This window comes from Protobothrops mucrosquamatus, unplaced genomic scaffold, assembly GCF_001527695.2.
Source record: "Protobothrops mucrosquamatus isolate PMUCROS unplaced genomic scaffold, P.Mucros_1.0 scaffold2074, whole genome shotgun sequence".
Lineage (NCBI taxonomy): Eukaryota > Metazoa > Chordata > Lepidosauria > Squamata > Viperidae > Protobothrops > Protobothrops mucrosquamatus.
Genome location: NW_015388178.1, coordinates 202,796 through 221,296, shown reverse-complemented (window position 1 = coordinate 221,296; position 18,501 = coordinate 202,796). Strand labels below are relative to the sequence as shown.

Sequence of the window (18,501 nt, the reverse complement as noted above, 5' to 3'; positions counted from 1 at the left end):
GTTGTGTCAAAATTTCAAAGCAATCGGTGAAGAACTTTCAGAGATTTAAGATTTTGAACAAACGAACATTTACATTTTTATTTATATAGATTATGTAACAAGATTTTTCTATGGGTACAGTATGAATGTACTGTATAACCTTGTCTCTGCCTGACTGTATTCTATTTCTGCACCCTACCTACTTCCTTATTTAGAATTAAGGAAGGACATATAAATTACTGACACTGACACCAATTTTCCCTCTGTTAATTAGGCTGGCAGCTGGCTTTTCTCTAAGTGGCAAACCTTTGATTTTCCACCCTCTTCAAGAAGAACAGAGCAGACCACACCACCTAATGTATCTTCCCAATCATTCAGCACTCTTTTCTGAATTGTGCCCAAAACTCTTCAGCAATCTTTTCAAGATCTCTCAATGAATAAACACTGCCAAATTCAGTTCAGCTGTATTAGCCCACATTATGCCATATTAATACCACATACCATTTTAATACCATAAATCTTCAACAACTAGAGCTGTCTAGGTTCATTTTAGTTGCTAGCCACTTTGTACCTTTCTTTCAAATTTTCTCCCAATTCCAATCAATATTCTAGAGTTTTTTTGATAATTTAAGATTTCACCACGAAGGTCAACTCAATAGCCCTTCCTCCTCTGATGAGAAAGCTTCCTTTTAAGAAACTATGCCAGATTCTCCTTATCAGCAAAATTGTTACAAAGCATTTGTTTGGGTTTCTAACAACTGCCAGTAGGAATCTAAGGCTGAAGCCAGGCTATCCTAAACCAAATAATGAGGCTGTAAAGGCCTACATTAATTACACTGGGCTATAGTAATCCAAATAAGGTTGTAGACCAAATATTTATTAAGAATAAAATTAGATGTGACCAAATAATTTGAATCAACTGATAACAATAGTAGAACAAGAAACTGATTTACTTATAAACAATTGGCGGGTAGGTGTTAGTAGAATCTGTCTTCTTCAGCTTTAAATGATATCTGTCTCCATCTAGAAGATGGGACAATGAGAAAATAGACCTGGAGCAGCCCTATGATAGCCTGGTCTATAGTTTAATCCTAGATTCACCTGGAATTAGTATTTAGGAAACTTATTATATGCCTAAAAATCATATAGATTAATAAAACTGGGGATAAATCATTCAGTTTTGTGATTTGAATCAGCCTTCCAGTCAGCAGCTCCCTAAATAACAAACTCTCTTAGATAGCCATATAGAAATCACTTAAGCCCAATAAAAAGTAATTTAACTATGTACAGATTAAGGTAACAACTTAGATGATGCTATCTATTTGATTATGGATTTTAATCTAAGAATGGCTTGATGTCTGTTCTGAAATATCAGGTTTGAAACATTTTATCTGATGGTATCAATTTATAATTAAAATATTGACAATAGTGATATGCTTCTCTTTCCTGCCCTGTCCCAATCTTGTGACATCATTCAAGAGGAAGACAATAAATTCCTAACATTTGGTTTAGTTTTTCTGCTGCTGAATGTTGAATGACGAGGAACATGGGACTTGGGAGTCTAAGAAAACTAGGAGTAGAAAAATCAAATTAAAATCTTGGTTAAAATTAATTCCACAAACATGGACACAATAGAAAATGAAGAGGTCTGAATGCTCTGATGTCCATAGTAAATCTGATATCTGAAAATCAAGAGGAACAATCTGACTCACTTGGGTGATGATTTATATCTCTTTTAAAACAAATATTTTTAAAATATGCAATACTAGAGTTGTCTGAAAGCAGGATTGCCTTACCTGCCAAGGTAGCTGCGGCAGCCAAGCCTGCTGCTGTATATGGGTCAGCACCTGGGGGAGCAGCACTGATAATATAGGGATTTGGCACAAAAGCAGCTGGAGCCAACCCTGCCGAAAATACACCTGTTACAGTAACAAAAGGTTCAATTTCACCAAAAACAGACATAGGACATAGTGTTGTACCACACAAGTTTTTAAATGCTACAAGTTTGATGTGATTTCAGAGAATATTGGTAGAAAATTGAAAAGGCCTTAATTGTAACCGACAATTTCATTTTCACGGCCGATATTAAAAATTCAGTATGTAATAAGTAATATGCAATAGAGCATTTTGTAAGCTTATTTCACACTAGAACGTACTTTCTAATAGCATACTTTTATCTTGCTACACTATGACTCTACTTTGCACTTTTGCAATCTTCATTGTCAAGCTGTATTGCAGGTAGAAATCAGTTCACCCAGTGCATGTCCTGCATCCACTAAAGATCAAGTGGAAGAATCTGGCACTTCTCATTAAGGTTCCCAAGTTTAGATAATTCCTTCACTCCAACTGCAGCAGCTAAATAGACAGCCAACTATGATCGGTTAAGATCTATCAATCCTATGGATAGTCTTTTGAAGAGGAAACAAGACCCCTTTTTTATCACAAACTTTAAAATGTCTCACCTATATGTGGTTGCTGTGCAGCTGCCAGTGCATACTGTTGCTGTTGTGCTGCTGTTAACTGCTGGACAGTAAGAGGATTAGTCCTCTGAAATATCTAAAAGACAACAAAAAAGACAACAAGCAAAACGGATTTGATTTTTGAGTCACACACTACATTATTAACAAACACACTTTCTATCTATTTAATATATAAGACTGACCCGTTATTACTCCATGAAGCATTACACACAGGACTGTTCAACACTGTGAATTTCAAATTTAAATAGAAGTAATTCTTCAAGAATATTATGAAATAATTCCACATTATAATAAACTACTACCAGAAATGCCACTTCTGCATGGCATGCTTTTTCTTTCAGTTTAATATGTTGCACAATCTAGCTGGTAGTAGAAGTTACATTATCTTGAATATGCTACAATTCAGACACCATGCATAGTACTGAACTATGAATGACAATTCATGACAATGGCTGGGTTTATTCAAAGCTAAAGCATTATGACTGAGATCAAGTGTCTTCCCTTGATATGGAATCGACATGGGGTAAAAAAAATGTTAGAGAGAGTATTTTTTAAAAAAAGTACAACAGCAACAAGAGATATAAGAACTTTAGAAAGTTCTCATTTTTAGTTGAAACCTGTAACGTATATAATGCTGTAATTCCAACCATTAATATGGGTATAAAAAATATACTAACCTGTTGTTGTGAATTGTAATCAAAGAGTCCCACAGTAGCTCCTGAAGAATCCATTTGTACCTGATTTCCAGGATAATCAAACTGCAGAGAATCAAGACCCACTTGTTCCATAGCATCCAAATTCTGAGATTCAGAGTTTGAAAATTCCTCCACCAGTGGCTTGTGAGTTGAAGGATTAGAAAGCGAAGACAAGCCTTCAGCAGTGTTAGGGTTTGGACCCAAACGCTCAGTTACTTCAGTTGGGGATGCTTGTCGGCTTCCAGGAGTACGACTGCTTAGGAAAAAAATGAAAAACAAAAATGAGCTTTTATAAAAACATCTGGTGAAAAACTTTACATATGTAAAAATCTCACAATAATTTTTTTCTCCTTGGTTTATAAGAAAATGGCACACAATTGTTCTATATGATAGTGAATGTTGAAATTGTTTGAAAATTAAATCTATAATTTTACTTTAATTGATAAGTCAAATAATTAAATACAAAACAACTGTTTTAATTGCTTTCAGAGCAGTAAAATGTTAATAGCAAATGAGAAAATTAGCATGTTTGAATGATTAATGCCCTCCAAAATTATACATTAAAATATACATTCCCAACATGTTGCTAAAATAATCTTATAAAAAAAACCTCATTTCCCTTTTTTTCTTAATTTCCTAAATTTTTTATTTTATTTTTATCTATGGTATAGCTACAGCTAATGTCTGTGATCAAAATTTATAGATATTGCTTTCTAGGGTAAGCAGTTGGTAAAATTAACATGCATTTGCTGCTGTTCTTGTGATTTTTCTTGAACAAGCCAAGTCATGAAACAGCATGTATGTGCTCAGTACTTCCTGGTAACAGTAATAGAAATGCTTAATAAATAGGCTATAGTCGAAAGGTCAGATTTTAAAACAGTAGATCTACAATTTGAGAGTGGTGGTGGTGATGATGGTAGGACAGCATGCTTAGCAGGATATGGGAAGCTCCAGCTTCAAAGCTAAGTTCATGGCTTCAAAGCCAACTTAAAGGGCAGCATTAAGGAAATCCTATTCTGAATCTATTAAACAGCAGGCTTGTATCAGCTGTAACTATATCATTTCTTTTACACTGAAAAAGATACATAATTGAATATTATTTCTACTAAAACATTTGAGGTAAAACCATACCTTGAAGATAAAATAAAGAAATTAGTTTTTATTTAAAAAAAATTATCTTGTATTTTTTGCATAATATAGATAGAACAATATATAGCAGCCAGAAATAATGTACATCCTGCATTCGGAAACATTTAAGAGCTTGTTGTTGTTAATTGCGAAGTCGTGTCCGACCCATTGCAACCCCATGGACAACGTTCCTCCAGGTTTACCTGTCCTCTACCATCTTCTGGAGTCCATTTAAGTTCACGCCTACTGCTTCAGTGACTCCATCCAGTCACCTCATTCTCTGTCGCCCCCTTCTTCTATTGCCCTCAATCCTTCCCAGCATTAGGCCCTTCTCCAGTGAGTCCTTCCTTCTCATTAGGTGTCCAAAGTATTTGAGTTTGAACTTCAGGATCTGGCCTTCTAAACAGCAGTCGGGGTTGATCTCTTCTAGGACTGACCGGTTTGAACGCCTTGCAGTCCAAGGGACTCACAGGAGTCTTCCCCAGCACCATAGTTCAAAGGCCTCAATTCTTTGGCACTCAGCCTTTCTTATGGTCCAACTTTCACATCCATACATTGCAACTGGAAAAACCATGGCCTTGACTAAACGCACTTTTGTTGGCAAGGTGATGTCTCTGCTTTTTAGTATGCTGTCTAGATTTGCCATAGCTTTCCTCCCCAGGAGCAAGCGTCTTTTAATTTCTTGGCTGCAATCCCCATCTGCGGTGATCTTGGAGCCCAGGAAAATAAAATCTGTCACTACCTCCATTTCTTCCCCAGCTATTTGCCAGGAATTGAGAGGGCCGGATGCCATGATTTTGGTTTTCTTAATGTTGAGATTCAAGCCAACTTTTGCACTCTCCTTCTTCACCCGCATCAAGAGGCTCTTTAGTTCCTCTTCACTTTCTGCCATTAGAGTGGTATCATCTGCATATCTTAAGTTGTTGATATTTCTCCTGGCAATCTTAATTCCAACTTTTGATTCATTTAAGAGCTACCAGACCACAAACAGTCAATTTGGAAAGAACTGTCCCTCTGGCCACTTATAGGAGGAAGAAGCAACCATGCTTCTCTTAAAAGAGAAATTATTTTTATGATTAAAATATAAACATAAATTAAGAAGGCCAGCTAGAACCACGGATTCCAACCGCCATTCACTGAAAGAATTCAAATGAAAGTGTGCCAGAAATTTAGCTTTCTAAGTCCGACGCTATTGTCCTTCCAGAAATTCTTAAAAACGTGGGGATTTTTAATAGCTCTAGGGATCCCAAGATAATAAAGAATCTGTAAGATGGTTGCATTGTTATGTGAGATTTTGGTGCATTCTCCTGTGTTTATATTTTGTTTCAGTTATTTAAGATTTAGTTTTAATTGATTTATTGTATATTGCCCAAAGTCATATTAGTGAGATGGGCTGCTATATAAATTTGATAGATAAATAAATAAAATATCCAATGAAGAGTGGTCTCTAGCTGATAGTAGTCTACTATCTCTCTGAGAAATAGGTATCACATCAAACTGCTTTTACAGATAAGATTTTTTTCTCACATTTAGACAGAACCTGCCTTCCTGTAACATAATCCATTAACTGTTTCTTGCACCTGGGACAGGGAAGAGCAGTCTTGAATTCCTTCTATGTGATATAATATAATATAATATAATATAATATAATATAATATAATATAATATAATATAATATAATATAATATAATATAATATAATATAATATAATATAATATAATATAATATAATATAATATAATATAATAGAATAGAATAGAATAGAATAGAATAGAATAGAATAGAATAGAATTTTTTATCAGTCAAGTGTGATTGGAGAATTTGTTTCTGGTACATAAGCTCTCAGTATACATAAACCAACAAGTGATAAATCATGATTATAATAATAAAATATTATCATCGTAAATCATAAGATACAACACAGTGATAGTCATAGGATACTAAATAATCAATCAACACAAATCATAATAGGATTTTGGGTATAGATAATCCTTGCTACCTATAATAGTAATTGGAATTTCCATCCCTAAGTGATGCAGTCATACAACACATTATGTAACCACATTTAGTGATGGCAATCCTGGCAGTCTGTTGATGTTGTAACTGAGGATCACAGGTTATTAAGTGAGGACTTCTTCTTGACTTCCTGCCAGCTTTTAACAAGCAAAGCTAATGGGAAATCATAAGAACCAGGTGGCTCATAAGCAAGCCAGTGCAAGGCCAAGTGGCTTTTGTAGTATGGTGCAAGCATGGCCAGGTGGAAGGTGGGTGCTGTGGAATGTGGGAGGGCACACAGGAAAGTGGCATGAGTGGGAATGATTTACAAGAACAGCTAACAATCTTCCTTGCCCGCTTGCCCAGTGACTTTGCTTGTAGGAAGCCAGCAGGGAAAGTCGCAAATGGCAATCATGTGACATGAGACATTGCGACCCCATAAGTGCAAGCCACTTGCCAAGCCCATGGATCGCAATCACTTGTTCAGTATTGTTATGAGTCACTAAATGAGTGGTTGTTAACCAAGGCCTTTTGAAGTTTCTTCAAAAATGACTATTTGACAAGTTACTGTCATATCATCCTTAGCCTTCTTTTCTCAAAGCTAAACACAGATAATTTTTTCAATCTCTCCTCACACAATCTAGCTTCTAATCCCTTGATTAGCTTGATTCTTCTTACTGGAATTTGTTCTAATTTTTCTGACTCCTTATAATTTCCAGAGCTGTAACACTCAAGATAGGATCTGACCAAAGCAGAACAGAGTGGAATAATTAGGAAATAATGTTTCTGTTGCTTCGGCCTGCAACTATATTGCTTTTTGGGGAGTCATATCACATGGCTAGCTCATTTTAATTTGGAATCAACTACAAAACATTTTTCCACTTACAAACTTTCGACTTATGAGCTTTCACCAATACGAAAAAACCTACCCACAACTCCAACAGAGAAGGTCCCAAAAATTGGGAGGTTAGTTTATAGCATGCCACATATATATTTGTTTGGCCTTGCGAACAAAGCACATTTATGAACAGCCTCTCAGAATGCAACCTGTTCATAAAAAGAGCACTGCCTGTATTCCAATCTTTACCGTAACTATTGCCAAGCCACACTATTTACTATTAATACCATGCCATCTACAGTTGTACATTTGATTTTTGTTTTCTAAATGACAATATCCTCGATTCTGTTGAACACATTCTACCTTTTTCAGCCCATTTCTCCAAACTATCAAGAAGGTTTTGAATGTAATTTACATCTTCTGACCAGCCTTAATCAGCAGGTCATTAGAGTATTTTGTTAATTGTTTTGTTGAAGATATACAGCACTCCCACAGTCTATTGTGGAAGTTACCCTATGAAAAAAGGAGGAAAATTTATTTATTCAACATAAACTCATGCTAACATTAGTAATTATCACAGTGCTTTGAAAGATCCTCCAGACCAACCTCTTTATCTCCTAACCAGATATTGAAGTCAAACTCACTGGGCTGCAGCACAATGGATCTTCCTTTCCCCCTTTTATCTTCCTCAACTCATCTGGAACTTCATCTGTTCTCCAGGATAACAGGCCAATCAACTACCTCAGCACCCTACGATGCCATTCATCTACTCCAAAAGATTAAAATCCATTTGAAGTAAAAAGCTTTTCCCTGATCATGCTTCCATCAATCACAAGCTTCAATCCTACTCTATTATTCTGGCTTCACAATCTCCTTTGTGGTTGGAAGAATGAAACAAATTATGTAGCTTTGGTGGTTCTGCTTTTCCTTGTCGCCTGTAAATACTTTACCTTATTTATTGTTTAGCTGGTGTATTGATTTTTTTTTCATTTTGAACTTATCTAGCAAGATTGTTTTTGTTCTTCTTAGCATCTCCACTAACCTCTGTCCATTCTGAGCTTAATTTTTTTTGATACTAGGCTAAACAGTTCCAGGTTTGTTGATTTGGCTTTATGGGTAGGAATTGATTTTTTAACAGACATTGCAACTGTTCCTTCTGTTCAACTGCTTCTCTTCTTAACAACGAATGGTTTCCTCTTCAAATGCCACAATGCAGTCAAAGAAGTCAGACCACCATGTCAATTTTATATCTTTAAATCATATTTATGCCTCTTACTTTATACGTTAACATTAAAGCACAATCAATGGAGGCGATGAAAGCAAGCCTATTTTTTAAACTAACTTAAAAATTCATTTCAGGAACACTTCTGCACAGTACACAAGACTTAATGAAAAGTCTTACTTTAGGAGTTTACCTACACTAATTCAATTTAAAGCTCTTCTAATCAACCTTATCATGTCTGGCCCAGACACATTTTCCATTTCTTATGATGTACAATGTATCTCATGTCCGTAGTTCTGAATGTAAATACTTTGGACCAAAGGCCACAGTCTCAGAAATCAAGTTGTTCTTATTAACCTAACTTGTATAGTCATTCATTGATTTGCAGTATTTTTCTTTTCCTTTCTATACTTCTTTCATGGCGTGAAAACATTTAGAGAACACAATTTAAGTCCCCAGGGTTCATTTTGTGATTTTCAGTATCTATGATGAAACATTCTAGCTGCCCTCTGCACTGTCATGTACAGTATTAATTCACTTACATATCAGCAGAATGTAATTGTTATTAGAGTTGATATTTGTTGTATCTCAATCCCGATTCTTTCTCACAAACATAATTCACAAGCAAAGGGCTCTACGTGATATGTTTGTTTCAAAGCCTCATAGTAATGACTGAACAATTACCATATCTCATTTTTTTGATTTCTTCTGAATCTTCTCTTCCCTTTTGGGATGTTTCTCTTTTGATACACTTACATTGTCTCTGCCCTTCTCGGATCTACACTCCCATTTCTCATATACAGCCTCTCTTTTGCTTTCCTTAAAAGCTCAGAGCTGTTCATCTACATGAGCCTGAAGGCTCATCTGACCCTTGTAGTCACATGATTGCAATATGGGCATTTGGCAACTGCCTTGCACTTACAACAGCTGTGGCATCCCAGTCACCTGAAGTCAGAAGGAAGTTGCAACGAGGTCCTCACTTAATGACCTGTAGTAAGATTACCATTGCTAAGTGATCAAGTCACCTGATATTGTACTTTATGACATCGCTTAGCAACAGAAATTCTAGCCCCAATTAATGTTGTTAGGTGAAGAGTCTGTATGATATAAAGGAAACAAGAGCAGGGAGTTCAGTATCCCATTTGGATACATATATATGGGTAGAGCTGAACAACCAGTCTTGATGAATGCAGAAAACCATGGATCATTCATGAATGTAGCTAGGGAAAAAGTATTTTGAAAAGAACAAGTACAAATGATAGTATCCTTTAATGTATTTTCAAAGATTGAGGATAGGCTCTCTACTGTGAAGACTGATCTACAATTTAAAAGAGTAGAAACCTCTGGGGGAGGATGTACTTTTTTTTTTTTAGCAGAACAGATAATTTATGGCCTTCTAGAAGTTGCTGCAGAACTCCAATTTCCATCAATTAAGCTTAGTGATAGCAACGGACACCCATCTGTATTACAGTCTGCACAGATCCCATAATTAAAATATAATAAGACTTAACATGCATAAAGATGGCAACCATTATACAAAATATCGCAGAACCTAAATGAAACTTTGAACCTGAACCCATGCATCCATAATTTTTATTTATTGAAAACAGATAAATCTTCCTCCCAACATCCCAAAAATCTAAGCCTTACTTAAAATCTTTGCTATCAGCATCCATTCCATTTGGTAAGCCTCTGCCATTTATTTTGGTAACATCGTCATCATCAACTTGTTTAAGATCTCTGTTCTTGTCCTCCTCAAATGGAGAAACCTTGCCTTTCTGGTCTGCTTTCTCAGGTCCATCTGTTTCAGCTTCTCTAGTACCCTAAGTAAAAAAACATGTTTGATCTGAATCTAGCAGAAAATAAATGTAGTACCCACAATTAACATTACCAAATCTAACTAATGCTGTAAGGTTGTTAGGTAATATTGTCAGGTATCATTCTTAAATAAAATATGTTGTCCATAGCTTTCAGGATAAAACCGAAAAAAATCAACATTAGCTGAATGTAAATTTCCTACAAACTGAGGATGGCTTTTCCAGTTGTGAGAAGTTTTGATGATCCAGAGGAATCTAACCCTACACATAAGACAGTGAAGAGAGGCACTTCTGGTACTCCTTTCTTCCTTGTAACACTGTCTAAAGTCAAACACTATAAAACATGTGAAATTAAAATGGCATAAGCTCAAAGAAGCAGTTACAAATAGACAATCCTGGAAAAATTATCTTCATCAAATCATGAAGAGTTGGAAGTCACTGAAAGACTGAACAACATATAATCAAAATGCCATTTTATGCCTGGTGTGTTCTTTTGCAAGACATCTTGCTCTTTTTCATAATGGAAAGCTCCTTTGAAATAAATACAGCTATTTAAAACAATTTATTATGAACAGAAAACCTTTGAAAAATCTTTGGCGGGCCTACAGAAGATTTATATGCAACACTTCATGTTACAGATATGATTTTGAAGCCATTTTCCCAAAAGTAGCATGAAACAGTTGAGTATAGAGACGTAAGTTCTTATTTAGCGCAAAGCACTGCTTTCTGGAGATGACAATAAAAACTTAAATGATTAATCTACTTGTTGCTAAATTACATGGCAGCATGAGGAAAATCTAACAGGTAATAATATCATAGAATGAGTCTATGACAACGCACCACAGCCAACTCATTATGGTCAACTTGCCATGGCCAACTTGCCACATCCAAATTGCTGCGGCCAATTTGCCGATGCCAACTCACGCAGGACAACTTGCCGCAGGACAAAAGTTATATAATACTAGCTGTACCTGGCCACGCGTTGCTGTGGCTCTTGTTCACTCAGCCAACGGATGGCGCTGTTTTTCAAAAAAAGCATGTTTTTACCTGTCGGACATCTATATAATAGTAGGTATATAAAAACACGCGTGTATTCGAATGCAACGTTGTGTCAAAATTTCAAAGCAATCGGTGAAGAACTTTCGGAGATTTAAGATTTTGAACAAACGAACATTTACATTTTTATTTATATAGACTGAAGAAATTGTGAAATAGAATCATTAAAGAAATGATGCAAAAAGAGAGACGAAATGAAATACGAATGACAAAACATAAAATAATTTTTAATTATTTTAAATAATTAAATAAAATTGTTGAATTATCCTGTGGCAAGTTTTCCAATGGCGAGCTGGCTATGGCAAATTGGTAGCGGCAAGTTCACTATGGCAAGTTGTCCCATTCCGTCATAAGAATAGCCTACAATAACTTTTATTGATACAAACAAGTTACTTACAAAAGCTCCTTTCCTAAACCGGGAGTCCAATTTATCAGCTGGAGAAGAACTTAGCACATATTCGACCATGCTCACACCAAGGCCACCACTCTCTGATCGAGGAGATAAGACAGCGTTTACTTCACTTGTTCCATGAAAAACATGTCCAGGCTTTCTTTGAACCATAATAGGTTGTGACATGGAGTGGTCTATTTTAAATTTAAAAAAGAGACATTAAAATCAATATGCAAATTAATACAGCTTAGTTTAATGCAGATTTTTTCCATCACTGAACATTGAAACAGTTATTTCTCAAACTAAATTGTATATTTACATAATGACTTAAACACTTACGAGGTGTTGCCCAAGCAGTTTCTCTCCACTCATCACCAAGAAATATCCCTTTTTGTCCATCCTTTGCTGGATCATCTGGTTCCCAAAATTTTTTGGCAGGTAGCAGCTATTTTAAAAGAAACATCTTAAATTTAATGCTCATTTAATCAAATGCCTAGATCAGTGGTAGCAAACCTATGGCACGTGTACCAGAGGCGGCACGCAGAGCCCTCTCTGTGGGCACGGTCACTGTCGCCCCAGCCCCGCCTCCCCCACAGCCCCCTCACCAGCAGCCCCTCCGGAGGAGAGTCGCCCCTGGGCACGGCCCGCACGGAGCAGCGCAGCCAAGGACATTGCAGCCAGGCAGCAGGGACAAGACTCCGCCCTCATGCCCCGTCGCGCGTAGATACTGCGGGGTGCAGGTGGAGGGCGTGGCCACCCATGGCGCTACAGGGCTGTGGGCAATCTGCTGTGGCAGGCCATGGAGGCTGTGGGTGGCCCTGCAGGCAGGCAGGGCAGAAGGCGGGGGGGCAGGGCACTCCATGTCTAAAAGGTTCGCCATCACTGGCCTAGATGTATATTAATAAATTCTAAATTTATAGAAAGGAATCTGGAGTTTCTGCATTTATCTCTTTTGATATAAATGTATTTATTAAACAATAATGCATTTAATAAACCAATAATGCATTTAATAAACCAATAAACCAATAATGCATTTAATAAACCAATTAAACAATAATGCATTTAATAAACCAATAATAATGCATTTAATAAACCAATCATTACATGCTATACTTTTGTATTTGAGAAACATGATGGGCAGGTATGCTAATGTTGGTGCAGTGGGTAGATTGACTGTTAGATATAAAATGACTGCCTCAGTTATGAATTTTGCTTTGACTTTAAATAGTTTTATAGTTTCTACTGCTTTTATTTATCTTTAAATTTTGATTCCCACCTTTATTACTTTATAAGAAGATGGTGAACAAACTTAATACTCCTTCCTCCCATTTTTCCTATAACAGCCCTGTGAGGTAGGTTGGGATGAGTAAGTGTGACTGGCCCCAAATTACTCTCTTTTTGGATTGGTTTACTATTTTTTAAATTTATGAGCTGCCCAGAGTCTTGCATGGAGATTAACATCTATATAAATTTAATAAATAAACATGAACTTGAAATAGATGCTAAATGTTCTCCAACCAAATGATAGGATTACAGTTTCAAGAATGGTATACACTTCAATCAGGTCACATTCATACCAATTCCTTCTGGAAACTGGTTTTATTATAAAAAATGTTTTTAGGAATTAACAAGAGTCTACCTGTTATAAAGTTGTAGAATTGGAAGGGACAAGGATCATGTAGTCAAACTCTCTGTAGGCTACAGGAAAACAAGTTAACCCCCTTCATGAAATAACTCTAAATTTCTATATACTGTTTTTTATATTTTAACATTTTATTGTACACCACTCAGCATCCTGCTCTGATGGAGATGGGCAGGTCAAAACTGTGAAGAATGAATGTTTGGGCTCTTAAAATAATCTCCAGAGAGAAAGAGAATCCATAATATCCTTAGGCCAGGCATGTCAAACTCGTGACGTCACGTAACATTGCGTGACGTATTAGGACTTTTTCTCCATTGCTGGCAACGGGGTGGGTGCGGGCCGGCAGCTTGACATGCCTCCCTTAGGCAGACTATTCTTCTCCTGTGCAAATCTTATTGTCAAAAGGTTTTCTTTAAAGAGAATTTGGTAGTTGCAACGTGAACCTATTATTTCTGGTTTTGTCTTATGCAGTAATAGAAAGAGTTTCTAAATATCTTTTCTACAAGACCCTTTTAAGGATCTGAACACTGGCATTACCCTCAATGTTTGTTTCAAGCTGAACATCACAGGATCTTCCAGCCTTTTATCACAGAACCTTTGTCAAACAATCTTTGTCAGCCTCTTAAGAGCACGTCAATATATTTATAGAAATTTTGAGTCTAGAACCATATACAAGTCTGCAGACGTGGTTTCACCAGTAGGGGAGAGAATAAGAATTTCATGTGTATTTGACAATACTGTTTTTATAACGCTGCCCAAAGTTGCATTAGTCCTAGTAGCTTGCTAATATTGAGCTGGTTATCAGTGATTACGCCCAAGTTCTTTTCTGACATGCTTTCAAGCTATAAATCCTGCATCTTGTATATATAAGCCCTATATTTCTCTTTTCTAAATGTAATACTTTATATTTTTCCTGCTGAAGAACATTTTGTTTCTCTCCGCTGAGACGTCTAATATTTTCAGATTAGTTTGTAGTCTCATTCAAGCTTCCTGGAGTTGAATTTTGTGCAAATTGGATAAGCAACTCAACCCCAACATTAATAACATTTAAATAATACTTGCCTTTTGATAGATCCCCACTTGAACCCAATAGTTACTGCTCTCTAACTCAATAAAGAGCCACTTATGCTAAGAGTAATTTTGTCAGCCACTTGTAGACCCACCTTAACATGCTGCCATCCAAATCAGCTTGTCAATGAGAATGTCACATGCAATCTTGTAAAATGTTTGCTTAAAAAAGCTGACATTGAAACAAACATATCCACACCCTTTTCCACTAGCTACCTTGTCAAACGAGACAAGGTTAGTCTCACATGACTTGCTTTGGATATAGACATAAAAAAAGAGAATATGAATTAATTATAATTTCTTTGATATCTATGAAGATTTCATTTGGAGTAAACAGTGAGTCCATTGCCTCATTTGTTTTCCTCCTTCTACTGTTGTATTTGAACAAACCTTCATAGCTAGGTTTTGCCATTCATTAGATTTACCTCATTTTCCATCTTTCCCACATTTATGAATTGAAGCTTTGTAGATTTCCTTGGTCATTAGCTCTTGTTTCTGTTTCTAAGAAGCATGTAGTCCCAATTCCTTCATGAATTATTGTTGAGTGTGGTTAAATAGCTGCCTATTCACACTGAGGTCTTTAGCTATCTTGTAGTTTTCTTCCACTGCTCATGTTTGAAACTGTACTTTTTCTTTTCAGAAAAGCTCAGCTGGCTGCAACACCTCTGCCTTTAACTTCTCTTCCCTTGACATCCTCTTTACCATTTCTCGCAGCTTATTAAAACAGGCCTTTCTAAATTCACAGCTTATGTTTGACTTTTCTTTTGTTAAAATTAAGAATTCTAAGAATTATTGTTTAGGACTATATAAGAATGACATTAAAATTAAAAAGGAAAATAAATTGAAAAATTTCAAAACATTTATGGGCACAGATGGTCTGATGCCCATCAAGAGTTTCTACAGAGAAAACAGATACAGAAATATGAATTAACAGCTATAATATCACAGCAAACAGAATTAATGATAAAATGTTTATGACAGAAATTCTGGGAAACGGCAAAATCCTGGTAAGATCTTGGCTAATCACTTAAAAGCAATGGTTCCAATTATTACATGTGAGAGAGAGGAAATGTATAAAATGTCAATAGATATAAATTGTTAAATTTTAAAATTTTATTCAGAATTATATAGTAAACCATAGAATATATCAAATGAGGATATAGAGGTCTTTTTATATAAAATTATTTTACCACATTTAGATAATAGACAAAAACTTCATTATTTGCTCCACTATCTGATAGAGATTAAACAAATATTTTTAAAAATGGTAAGTGATAAAGCACCAGGATTAAATTGGCTCACTATTGAGTGGTATAAAAGATTTATTGATTTTTTTGATGCAAAGCTTGACCAAGAGATATCTGAAAAGGGAATTTTATCACCAGCTTTTCAAAAAGGTTATTAAACAATTATTATCCAAGATCATTGATTAATGTTGCAAAGATTTTATACCAGAGTTAGCAAATAGAAGGTGATTGTTATAAGATGACCAGTGTTTACAAAAATTATTCAAGCAGCAATCATCATTAGATGTAGATCTAATAGACTTAAATAAAGATCAGTTTGTAATTTTATAATTAAATGCTGAAGAAACCTTTGCCTGTACACATAAACAGTGCAAGTTTGCTGTATAAATAGATTCAGATTTCTTTTGGAAGTCATAAAATGGATTATGATATGAATCACACCCACAGCTGAGGTAAAGTTTCATAGCATGTTATCTCCTCCTTTCCCACTATTAGGAGGAACTAGAATAGGATGTCAACTTTTACCCTCCCTTTTTGATATCTCCATGGAACCCTCAGCTTGTGCTATTTAACAATATAGGGAGAATTATGTAGTTCATAAGTCAACTGGACAAACTGATTTTATTTGCAGATAACATTCTTTGGTTTATTTCTGAAGCTCATGCTACTATCCCAGTGTTAATGCAAGAGACAGATGCCCTTAGCAAAATAACAGAATTATTCTATAAACTGATCCAAATTGGAATTGATGCAAAATTGGGTAACCCATTGATTTAAGGCACATCAATTCCATATTTGTACTAAATTCATTAAATATTTAGGTATGTGTATCAGTAACATATGTTATAAATAAAATGTAGAAGTTTCTTCAGATATTGATATATGGGATTTATTAAAAGTTAATCTCTGGGGAAAGGTGAATGTTTTCAAAATGAATATTATTCCCAGATTAATTTATATTCTGAGAGGAATTTCCAATTTATATATCTGGAAAATATTTTCAGAAAATAAATTCTTTGTTTAGAAAAGAATTTCTACATTTGTAGCACCTTTGCTTGGATAGGCAGTATCAGGATCCAAATATACTAAAATTTTAGTTAACTCTGGAAACAATTGTGTCAGTTCAAAAGTTATGGAATGGAATGTCTAATAAAAGATTTAGCCCCTTTTTTCATATCAAATTGACTTTAGGAGAAACCTGACTTTAAAAATTGGGGAGGGAAATGGTGATATTGGGAAAATTGGATGGAAGTTGGGATATTGATTTAGGATTAATTGAAAGGTAATAAAGATGATTTTTTTACTCTGTGTTAAGAGAGAAGTCTCATTTATCATATGTAACCGAATGGCAACAGTTACAATTACAACCTTTGTTAACATTATTTGGAGGAGCAGCATTTTCAGCTTCAGATACATCTGAGACACTAGAGCAGGATGTCAAACTCACGACGTCACGTGATATCGCGCAATGTATCGCAACTTTTTCCCCATTGCCGGCAATAGGGTGGGCGCAGTTTTGTCATGACGCATCTGGCCTGCGGGCCGGCAGTTTGACATGCCTGCACTAGAGCAACTTGTTAAATCCTTTAAAACTAAATAAATCTATTAATTTTTATAAATATTTCGTATCAATAAATCAATTTGATATACACATGTTAAGAAATGAATGGAATAAAGAATTAGAAGTTCCTATATTGCAATTGGAGAGTGTCTTAACTTCTGTAGCAAAAGTGTTAATGGACCTCAAACTACCACTAATACAACAAAATAATATTTAGAACTATTTAGAACATAGAATCATAGGGGTTATTAGACTCCATTACATTTGAATAAAAAAGGATTTTTAAAAAACACTTGTTGGATATCTAATAAGGATGATGCTTCTTTAAAGCATAGATTTCTACAAAATCTATATTTGCCAAGTTTTGGGAGAAAGTACAAGTAGTCCTCGACTTATGACTATAATCAAGCCCAGAATTTATGTTGCTAAGTAAAACATTTGTTAAGTGAGTTTTACCTCATTATACTACTTTTCTTGCCACAATTAAGTGAATTGTTGCAGTTGTTAAGTTAGTAACCCGATTTTTAAGCAAATCTGGCTTCTCCACCAACTTTGTTTGGCAGAAGGTTGCAAAAGGGGATTGCATGACACCAGGACACTGCAACCATCATAAATATGAAGAAATGGCCAAGCATCCAAATTTTGATCACATAACATGGGGATGCTGCAATGGTTATAAATGTAAAAAACGGTCATAAATCACTTTTTCAGTGCTCTTGTAAGTTTGAACGGTCACTAAATGACCTGCTATAAGTCAAGGACTATCTGTAGTGGATTATGTAAACGCAACAAAGGCTAAAATTTTGAGAGGATACTAAACTGTTGACTATATACCTAGGCCATGGAATTTGAAAAATGGACAACATAAATGTATTCTCTGTGCCCATACCATTGCCAAAAGACTTTGCAACATTAGAAAGATAAATGTATAGAAAAAAAAAATAAGGGAAAGATAAATGTATGGCTCCTGGATTGAAGATCTGATTGCACTTGCCATTTATGAGTAGATTGCCTATAGACATAGACTTTGTATAGACAAATACAATGAAATATATCATTCATTTATACAGAATACAATAGGTTACAATTTATTGTCATATAAATGTACCTACTCCCACTCTTTGTTGTTATCCCCCTATAGCTGTCTAATATTCCTACTCTAATCCAAATCTTGATTTTTAATCTCTCTATTGATCTTTAGTTCTATTGTAACTATCTATTCTGCTCCCAGTCTCAGAAACTACCAAACTACCTCTTGCTTGGCTGTCTTTATTGATGGGCTAATTCCTGTTGTCAGCTCTCAAATCTGGACTTAACCACTCTGAAGCTGGGAGCACTAATGGTCCATCTGTCTGGACATTTGCTTCTTCTTTCAGTTTGGTC

General features: G+C 35.5%; 1 protein-coding gene across 1 annotated transcript in view; it reads right to left on the bottom strand.

The window, feature by feature from the left end:
• The window catches only part of PUM2 (pumilio RNA binding family member 2), a 73,461-nt gene that overhangs the window by 45,477 nt on the left and 9,483 nt on the right, over nt 1–18,501 (bottom strand). The window contains exons 3-8 of the mRNA XM_015824001.1: nt 11,940–12,045; nt 11,607–11,794; nt 9,987–10,159; nt 3,137–3,407; nt 2,442–2,535; nt 1,776–1,898 (exon numbers count right to left, since the gene is read on the bottom strand). Coding sequence (XP_015679487.1) covers nt 1,776–1,898; nt 2,442–2,535; nt 3,137–3,407; nt 9,987–10,159; nt 11,607–11,794; nt 11,940–12,045 — 955 coding nt within the window. The remainder of the gene's footprint in view (nt 1–1,775; nt 1,899–2,441; nt 2,536–3,136; nt 3,408–9,986; nt 10,160–11,606; nt 11,795–11,939; nt 12,046–18,501) is intronic.